Raw genomic sequence first — 11,159 nt, forward strand, 5'->3', positions numbered from 1 at the left:
GCTTTATGACATCACCATGATATAAGAATGATGCAATTAAAATTATAACCTAAATAAATTAAAATTTGACAATTATCTACACAATAAGAAGACAAAAACTCAATTAAAACAAAAAAATAATTTTCCATTTTCTTCTCTCTCCCTTGGCTAGCCATGTTCCCTCATCTCCCATCCTCCATTAATGACCACCAAAGCTTCAAAACCACTAGAATTTTCCCTTGAATCTTATAATTCATTAATAGAAAATTTGATTGTGGACCTTGATAAGAAGATTGGAAGCAAAGAGGAGGAGAAACCTTGAGGAAATTAAAAGACTTGAAAATTGCAAGTGAGGTAAGTGAACCAACTAGTCTTCTTTCTACTCCCTTTATTGAAATTAAGTCGATTTTTAAGAATTGAGTTAAGAAAAGATGAAAATTAAGCATGAAACCAAGGGTAGGAATTTTAGCCAGCCATGGGGGCAAGTAGGGTTTGAGGTATTTTGAATAAATTAAAAATGAAATCTAGTGTAAGTAAGGATGTATGCATGATTAATGTATTGAGATGGCATGTGTTGCAGGAAATTGGTATGATATGGAATTAGGGTTTATGAGAAATTAGGGTTTTGGGATATATTGTTCAATTGATGTTTATAATGGTAAGTTAAGGTCATATGATGTGCCATGAATGTGTATTAATGTAGAATTAAGGAATGGAATTGATGAATTGGTGGTATGCCATATGCTGGAATTCTGGACAGTTTGAGTGGGTCCACTTTGATGGTTATAAGTTGAGTTATATAGGTCCAATTGGTGTGAGGCCAATTGGAGGTGAAACTTAGGACATAATGCTAAATTTTTTATGGGGACACCTTGTCTAAAAACTGACCATAGGTTGTCCTAAAATTTGCTTGAATCCGGATTACAATTCTGGACCTGACCAAAAATGATCAAATGAATAGTGTTTATTCATTTAGGCATAACTCACTCTAGAAAACTCCAAATTAAGTGATTCTTAGACCAATGGAAACCTGAAACATAGTAGAACACTTCTTATGAAGATCATGAACCCAAATAAAGTTGATCAAATGGCTAGACCAAGTTAGCTCATCAAATCTGCCCTAGTGTAGACTAAATCTGGAAAATGTGAAGGAGTAGGCACCCGATCAGTTTTGGAAAAATTGCCATAACTTGGGCTACAAAACTGTAAATGTAGTGATTCCAAAGCCAAATTGTTCATCACACATAGAACTATAAATCTTGTGTTTTGACCAGAACCCATATCACAAGGCATCTTGGGGAAATTGTTAGGAGAAGTCAGGATTTCCTAATCTGGAATTCCTGCACTAGAACTATTTTTGCCATTTGACCCTAGGACAGTAAATTGACCATAACTTCCACTAGAAAATTTCAATTAGAATGAATCAAAATGATCTGAAAACCTAAGAAATAGGGCTACAACTTTGGTTTAGAAACCTTACTAAAATTTTGGGTGTAAAACCCTTAAATATTAATTGCAAAACTGACTTGAAACCTAGAATTTTAGAGTTGTAGGTTTTATGAGTCCAGGTTGATTAAATTGTCATAACTCACCCTATACAGCCTCAAATTTAAAAATTCTTGAACCTATATAACCATGAGACACAAGGAACAACTCATATGAAGAACACCAAGCCAAATTATGATTGCAACTTGTCCAATTGGTTTAATGAAGTTGAGTTCCAGAATCTGCCTTGTTCTGGAATAGTATTGGTCACTGGACCAGTACTTGATTAATTGACTATAACTAGAGCTACAAAACTCCAAATTGAGTCATTCAAATTGAAAAATAAAACTAAGACATAGAAGAATAATTTTCATGAAGAACACCTTATCAAATTATTATTAGAACCAGGTTAAAATTGGGTTCAAAAATCAAGGTTTAAAACTATCCAGAACCACAAACTCAAGGAAATTATAAGTTAGCTTAGAGATGCATTAGGCATTTATTTGATTAGTTAATGGAGATAATTGTAATGAGTATTAAAACATTTCCATTGTGTATTTTTCAGTGGAAAAGAAGCCTCCTAAAGAGGAGAAAAGTTGAATTAAGTAAGAGGAAGATAAGAGATTTGTACACAACTAAATCCTTTCCTTGTTTTTAAATTTGTAAATGGTTTCAATGAGTTATGATCTTTCTTTGATTTTGAGAAATTGTGTGTTGCCAACTCCATATGGATTTTATGATGAATTGAATAACGATGATGAAATGTAAATGTGATTATTTGATTAGAAAATCTTCAAAATTTATTTTAAAATCACAGTTAGCATGACAGTTTTATTTAGAATTCACCAGTAGTAATGGCTATTTGGGGTTTAATGATTGATTATAATTATGTCCCTCATTAATGACAGTTAATGAGATGAGACTATATGATTACTCATTAGCTAGCTGGCCCTTATTCATTAATAATAGTTAGTGAGGTAATTTGCTTTGCTGTGGTGTACAACATGGCATTGATTGTGAAATTTTGTATCATGGTCTAAACTACGTGTTCTCAGCAACATGTTTGCTTTATGATTTCTGAAATGTGATTTTGAATAAATGTTATTATTGATTTGGAATTATGGTTATGTTTCCTTAGTCATGAAAATTTTGATTATTATGTATAATGAAGTATTCTTTATAATAAGTTTTAAATATTTAGTTATGTACCATTGACTAAATTATTCAGCGATAGCTTCTTATTGTTGTCGCAGATAAAGAGAAAAGCAAAGCAGCAGAATAAGCTGCTTATAGCTGAGGTTGGAGCTAATTTTGGATCTTTCTCGGGTATATTATTTATACCCTTGTAAATTTATTTTGATGTAAATTTAGTCCATGTGTATCTATAAGACAAATGAGCAGTTGTACAAATAAAAGTGTAATAATATTTTGTTACCCTTTTAGTTGTAAATTGACTATGAATTTTTATTTTGGTTTGTATATGAAACAAACTTATTTACTTAGTGTTGAATGAATGAATTGAGATAATTGAGTTGATTGAGATCAAATTAGGAATGAAATATTGTTATAAATTGATCTTTTTACAGGTTTGAAGAACTATTTTGTTACATTTTTAGCCGTTATCATGTCGAAATTTTTGTAAAATTTTAAAAGTGCTAAATTAATTCTAAATGAATTTTGTGGTATGCACCTAATCTAAAAGCATTTTAATAATTATTTTATCCTTACTTTCATTTAAATGAGAAATTTAATTGTTTTAAAATCCCTTCTAGTATATTTAATGAGTTATCGATAGGCGAAGTTCGATAATTCATTAAGTATACTATGGGATCATATTATGTCTTACAGAGGGGTAGGTGTGACAGGCTGATTTATCAAAAGGGGGTAAATGGGAAAATTCCTTTATGCTAATGTATTTAGTAGTCTAATATATGCTATGATGTGTGTTAGACCTGATATCTACTATGTTGTTGGACTTGTTTATAGATATCAATCCAATCCAAGACATCAACATTGGAAAATAGTTAAAAAGATACAAAGGTATCTAAAAGCATATTAATATTAAATATAATTTTGTTAGACATGATGCAAGTAAAAAGATAAACATAAAGTGCACATCTATGTATGATATTGTAACCTATTGTAAAAGATGTTTGTAATAGGCATGTTAAATCTTTGAGTTTGCGTAAATATTGTTAATGTAGTTATATTATGTTTTTCCTAAACATAATATGTATGTGTGTGTGTGTGTGTGTGTGTGTATTAGAACCTGAGAAGTATATCAGACAAATAAAAAGATTGGCCTTCTTACACAGGCAATTGCCTCCATAGCTTTAGTAGTAGATAGGGATGAAACAGTTATAAGTTTATTATTATTTATGTGATAATAATAAAAAACTCAAAACCTATAACATGAAATGTTACCTCAAAAAAGAGATAAAGAACTAGGGTCATTGTACGCTAAGTAATTGCATTGATTATATGTGATCTGAGTCTCGTTATTTGTCTTGAATGCCAGATATGAGTTCTAATGTGAAAGAATAGATAAGTGAACTCAAAGTTAGACATTGGGGTGTCTGAACTATCATATATATGGTATTTGATAAAGACATACAAAATGGAAATGAGTAAAAATCATATCATGTGATTTATATCATATGTGCGATTTGTGTCCATCAAGGGGAATACAAGTGTGATCTCTACTTGATATTGTGTGAGACCCTAAAGATTATAAGTAACCTTTACCTAGTACCATTACAACTCTGATAAGTTACTCAAGACTTAGTCTAATATTTTCTATCCTAGGGTATTGCTAAAAGACTTTGTAAGATGCGGTCAAAAGGGGCATTCCTATAAAAACAAGTTAAATTAAGGTTGAGAGTATCATGAAAAAAAAAAAGAAAGATCATTGGAATTATCACATTAGTCTGTGTTCATAGGTTCACCATTTAGGTTTATATTTGCAATAAAGGCATAATTATGAACTGAGGATATGTGAATGAGATACAAATAGATTTGAATGTGATAAATGATCTTGGACACTGCATACTACATCTACTCTAAGCTCCATCAGGTGAGATGCTATATTATTCTAATAGGTATATCGTAAACGAGCTCTCGAAGTATGCACTAGTCATGTGTTAAGTCTTTAATTTTTCTTCAATCAGTTTATCCCCATATAAGCCCAAGGCCACTAAAAACTCGAAGATTGAAACTCCAGGGAGAGATTTCATGGGTTGTGTCGCAACCTGTAAACAAAAATTGACTGGATCTTTATTTTTTTAGTGCAAGAATTTTTTTTTTTATTTCAAGAAATCAAAATTTCGCTTATTAGAATTTAAAAAATATATATATTGAAAAACTTAAGAAATCAAAATTTTCAAACAATTATGGAAAATTCTTGATAGGGAGAGGAATTAATTTTGGGAAGAATAATATGTTTTATACTATTTAAATAAAGTTTAAATTAAGGGACTAAGTTTTAGGTTTTGCAAAATTTTAGAGACTAAATTATATGGTTTGAAAAATAAATGGACTAGGTTGTAAGGTTTCACTTAATCTCATAGACTAAATTATAATTTATCAAATTCTAATTTGACTGTTAGATAAAATTTATTTAATTTTGAAAGGTTTGGTTTAATTGTCTAAAATTAAAATGTTTAGATAAAATGAGCAACAAACAAAAACGTTTAGATTTATATAACCAATTGATTTTTCTGTAATATCTTTTTTGTTACAAAAAGTACTGCACTTGATAAAGAGAATTTTTTCTAAAGAAAATTTTCTATAACTTTTCGTAACCTTTCTCCACAATTGCTATGAGATAACAGTTTTACTAAAAAAGTTATAAACTTAAAAGACTTAAGAAATTTTATGGTCTTTCTTACTTAAAGAAGAAGTAGTGACACTTGGAAAAGTTTTTGTTACTCTTGCATTACTGCTCACACATATATACACATCCACTAGCTTTTTGTGGAGAGAAATTTAGACTAAAACTATAAATTTTGCCACAAAAAATTTTAGCAACAAAAAGGAAAATCGCCACTAATTTATAACAAAAGTGCATTGCAAAAAGTTTTTTAGCAAATTACCACATTGCTATAAAACAGTACCTTTTGTGGCGAAAATATTTTTTCCACTAATAATAAAAAAATTCACCACTATAAATATAACAAAAAAAAAACTTTTTTAATGGAAATTTTTGAGTTGCAAAATGATTCATATTAGCAGTAAAATTAGACTTTGCCACTAAAACTTATATCAAATTACAACAATTGATTCTCACTAGTAATCAAAATTTTTGCCACCAATAATAAAAAAAAAAATAGTAAAGCCATTAATTTGAAATTCTGAGGAAATATTAGCCGATCATAATTCTACAAGTTAATTCTCAAAATATTATTTTTTTTATTTTATACATGTTATTAATAATTTAAAAGTCCACACTATACAAATCTCAATCAATACAAGAAATTTCAAAATTGTATTATAGATAAAATAAACAAAATATTGGAAAAAAGTATATCTTTATTAAATTATAAAGTTCACAAATTTAATGTATGAAAAGAAAGGCATAAGCTTGCATATCAATCGAAGCACTAAAATATTCAATATATTGTAAATCTCGCCTATTTGTGACCTTTGTTACGTCACCCACCAATTGAATTTAAATCATCAATTGAATTTTAAATTCATATAACCTGTTGAAGTATAACGGATTTAAATTCCAATCTCCACTCCCTTGAATTTTTTATTAAAAGAAATTGACAGTGAAACATTTTTAAAGATAATCCTCTCTTTTTTTAACAGTGCATGCTCTCTCTAATCGAAGAAAAAAAATATATAGGGCAAAATAGACAAGACTTCTCTGGATATATCCATCCATTTTATTTTTTAAATAAAATGAAACATATCATTATCTCTACTTAATTAAATCCCATATATATGGGACCAACGATTACATCTTTGAGTAACAAATTAATCATTGCTTGGAAAAGTATATATCTTAATTCATCAAAACAAAATCAACGATGGCCATCTCTAATCACAAGAATTTGAATATTTGGTATTATAATTTATAACTATAATAAGAAAATTTGTGATTTTGCTGGAGAATGAAAATTGGCCATAACTTTTGTACAAAGAAAGGTATATTATTGCAAGTGATAGTTACATAAGCAAAAGTGATAGTTACACCAAAAAGATCACTTGGAAATAGACTTTCCAATCCCAAAAGTCTTCTTTTTTTTATTATTATTCTTTTCATTTTAATTATGTGATTTTTCACATTTAAATAAAGAGTAATATTCAAGAAAAGTCTTTTTTTAACAATGACGACTTAATATTTGAACTTCTAGACTCATTTAGGAAAATTTTATATTAAATTGTAATTTTTGTTATATTTTAAAATTAAATTATAAAATATTTATTATTAAAGAAATTTTATTTTATTTTTATCTTAGGGAATTATGCTATGATGTGAATATGGTAATTAATTTATACCATATACATCATCATCTGATTTTCAGTTGCATCTGCCGACCATGACCACCTATGTTTCTAAACATGGATATGACATTTACGACTCTTCTTTTGGAAATAATACATTTTTTCTGGCCTAGTTGCTTGACTAATATACGGTTGATGATGATTCTAATAAATTATTAACTTATTTTTCTTGTTCAATTAATCAAAAAAGAGAACTTGATGGGATTAGCATTCTCCATGTATTTTCAATAGCTTAAAAGAAATAATTAAGAAAATTATGTACCAGTAAATTATTGGGCTAATAATTTAATAATTAAAGCTAAAAAAATTTTAATATTTAATTTAAGCATTTATTAGTGCTTACTTAAGTTCAATGTGGATGATTAAATATGAATTATCCACAATAATTTTTCTTATACGTACAACAGCATACTTATCGACAATAATTCAATAGCATTTATTGCGTCATACTTATCATATCCCGACCTCGCAACAGCTCAAGTCTGGAGAAAATTTTCCAGAGGGGCAGGTTTTGAAGACTAAGTAAAAGTCAATGAAAGACAATTTCCTGGTAGATTTTGAACACTATTTTCCTTATACGTACAACGGAAAGAAGGGTGGATTTTGAACGGTAAGAAATGAAAATATTATTAATAAATGTTGGAATATTAAATTTACAGATTAATTCTTTTTTTTTTCATAATTCAACAAAAACATAATGGGTTGGTTATAACCGATGAATAATATAACTGGAGGTAATCTTTTTCCTTTCTCACCATAAAATTGATTATTAGAAAAGATAGATTAAGAGACTCAAATTTCAAATCTTCCTACTACTATCTTAAAAATGTAAGAAGACCACCTAGAATATCTCCTGATTAATAGACTTTATAATCTACAATCATGCATAAACTAATTTTAATATTCTCACTAAACTTCAGTTTTTATAAACAAATCACTTACATTTAATTTTGCTTGAAATAAAATCAGTATTGCTAAATTTCTGTAGAATTTTAATATGATAATTACATAAAAACTTTCTAATATAATTCCATATTACAAATTGATATATATATATATATATATTCCCATCAGCAACATGGAAAACTTTATGATCTATGCAAAAATTTCTTAAACTAAAACAAACTAGAAAGGAATCAAGGATGTAAAGGCAATTAAATTACAATATGCAAAAACTTAGATATGCAGAGAGCCAGTCAGCCTGCAGAGCTAGTTTTTCAACCAACTACAGTGGTAAATGGGCAAGGACACGGCGGAGCAGTAACTTGAACAATACCTTCAAGCATCAGGATTGCCATTTTCATGGTTGGTCTTAGAGCAGGATCTTCCTGAATGCACCAAATAGCAACCTTCACAAACCTCTCAAGCTTCATATCATTCATGGCTTCCTCATCGTTTTCAACCAGAGCACTTATTATTCCTTCTTGGTAGCAATCGTAAGCCCAATCAATTAGAATTGCTCTCTCTGAACTCACTTCTGTATCCACACATTTCCTACCACAAACTATCTCTAACAATAAGACTCCGAAGCTGTACACATCGGCCTTTACTGTGACCGGCATGTTCCTGAACCATTCCGGTGCAACATACCCTTTGGTTCCTCTAATAGCAGTAAACGTTTGGCTCTGGTCCAGCAGCAAAAGCTTTGCCAATCCGAAATCGGCAATCTTAGCATCATAATGATCATCTAGCAGAATATTTTGAGGCTTTATATCGCAATGGATGATTTGAGTGCTACACTCTTCGTGTAGGTATGCAAGTCCTCTTGCAATTCCAAATGCTATTTGGGTTCTCTGGTTCCAGCTTAATTTTGCCTCTTTAAAAAGGAAGTTTGCCAGTGTTCCATTTCTCAAGAACTCGTATACCAACAGTCGGTGTTGTCCCTCATCACAAAATCCTACAAGCTGGACTAGATTCTTGTGGTGTGTTTGGCCAATCACCTTAACTTCAGTCCTGAATTCTTTCTCACCTTCTTCAACTATTTTGTCCAATTTCTTGACTGCAACCGGAACTTTAGTACCTATTTCTAATATCCCTTTATAAACTATGCCAAAAGATCCCCTTCCTACCACTTCTTTGAAGCCATCTGTTGCTACAAACAGCTCCTTGTAGCTAAAGCACCGCAAATTGGATTCTTCAGCTCTTTCTGGACTTTGAGGGAATCTTTTGGATTTGTTGCGGTAGAAAAAGAAAGAATAAAAACTCAATACCAAGTTGACAAGCACAGAGCCTCCTAAGAGCACAGACACCGTAAGGACCAAACCATCCTTGTTCTTGTTTTCAAAGGGAAATGGAAGAGATCTCGAAGAAGGTTCTCTTCGCGCAGAATTATCTTTTCTTACTTTTATAAATGCCTTTCCGTTAACTTTTTCATCTTGCCTACCATTTGAGAGTGGCAGCTTCTTCTTCCAGCATTGTCCTTCTCTAAACACAATTACATTGCAGAAGCAATCCTGGCTACAGGCTTTCTGACACTCTTCAATATTATAAGGTGTATACTTCTCATAATCAGATGTTGGCCAATCAGTATTCTCCAGCTCCAAGAAATCAAAGTCTTTTGGGGAATTAGACACATCTTCTTCACAAAATTGAGTATAAAAACTGGGTCTGCAGCCTCCATGAACATCATTTGGATCAAGTAGAGAAAATCTTTGTGGGCAGCTACAGATTGGCCGCTGATCTGTGCTAAGTTGGCAGACACTATTAAAGCCACAAGGCCCAGCTCCTAGTCCAACAAGATCAGTGCAGATATTTTCTGGCATGGAACGAATAATAGACCAATCTCCTGCATTGCCAGTGGAATTCTTGGGGTGCGAATACTGGACCAAAACCCCATCAAAATTCAGAGTTAGTCTGTGATAATTTTCTGCAGCAGGGACAACTCTTCCTTGAGTGAGGAGCTCTCGTTTATCGCTTTCTCGCAACACATACAAGTAACCTGACTCGTTGAATACTACTCGCAACCCAGCATTTGATGCGTTAGAAGCCACAGTGTTGCTCCAGAAATAGGCTCCATATGCAAGACCAGTGGGCAAATTGTTAGTATTAAGCACAGCGTTCCCATCTGGAATTAAACGAAACTGAAACCTTCCACGAGAGAAATTGGTCTCTGTTAGTCTAGAAGAAAGCATTTGGCCACCACTTTCCAGTGTCTGTCCAGGCGACAATCTCTTCAATATCTGTCCAGGCAACAATGTATCAGTAGGACGATCGAAGCTCTGCCATAAAATTTCAGAGGCTGAATTTGATAGTATGAAGTTGCCTGTATCATTCATGAAACCATTGGCAGCATCCCCCAAGTTGACACCAGATTTCCAAATCTCTGTGCCTTGAGGGCTAGTGATAACTAGGCCACGATCAGCAGTTAGCTCTAGCTTGGATCTTGCAGGTGCAGGGTCATCTCCATTGGCATACCAGACTATGGTTTTATCAGGAATTTTGTTATAGCATATAGCGAGCAAGTAAAGATCTTTTTTCTCAAGCTGGCGAAACCCAAAAGCAAAATCCCCTGAAGGAGAAAGCCATGATTGTGCTCTATTATCACCTGCACTGAGGAAGTCTCCCACCCCTATATTACCTGTATTTTGAGCAAGCAATAAACATGGCAGCAAAAGCAAGAAGAAGGGAAGACAAGCAAGAGAAGAAGCCATTGCAGAAGGATTTGTAAAATTGGATGGGTTATACATCGAGTGGCAGAGCTACGCCTTTAATTTTGGATTCCAAATTAAAATTCGTTGATATTTATAAATAATAATGGTAAATTAAAAAAAAGGATTATTTTGAAAATATTTTCATAAAAATATTTTTTATTATTTAATTATAATATTAAATTAATAATATATATTTATTTTATATAAATATTTTTATATTTTAATAAGATTATTAAATTTTATAAATAAAAAATAATTTTTTAAAAAAAAAATTTTTTTTTAAAAATAATTTAATTTTCACTTTAATTAGAAAAATATTTTTTATTGATCAATTTTTATAAGTATTCTAAATGATAAAAACGCAACCTAAATTTTTTATTTTTATTTATAAAACGAAATATTTTCAATGTAAATTAATAAAAAAATTAAAAATAGTATAAAATCAAAATTACCAGAATGATTATAATTTATTAAATATTTACTTGACAATCAATATTTTCAATTGAAATTGCAAATTTATTAAAAATATCAATTATA

General features: G+C 30.8%; 1 protein-coding gene across 1 annotated transcript; it reads right to left on the minus strand.

The window, feature by feature from the left end:
• Positions 1-8,108: 8,108 nt before the first annotated feature.
• LOC110632706 (G-type lectin S-receptor-like serine/threonine-protein kinase RLK1) lies at positions 8,109-10,669 on the minus strand. Its single transcript, XM_058138624.1, has one exon. It carries the CDS (start codon positions 10,656-10,658, stop codon positions 8,190-8,192), a length of 2,469 nt encoding a protein of 822 aa, XP_057994607.1. The 5' UTR covers positions 10,659-10,669; the 3' UTR covers positions 8,109-8,189.
• Positions 10,670-11,159: the final 490 nt, after the last annotated feature.

This window comes from Hevea brasiliensis, chromosome 16 (genome assembly GCF_030052815.1).
Source record: "Hevea brasiliensis isolate MT/VB/25A 57/8 chromosome 16, ASM3005281v1, whole genome shotgun sequence".
NCBI lineage: Eukaryota > Viridiplantae > Streptophyta > Magnoliopsida > Malpighiales > Euphorbiaceae > Hevea > Hevea brasiliensis.

Bases quoted from the DNA above. Each gene is read 5' to 3' on its own strand.
- LOC110632706 (XM_058138624.1), bottom strand. From the start codon at position 10,658: ATGTATAACCCATCCAATTTTACAAATCCTTCTGCAATGGCTTCTTCT.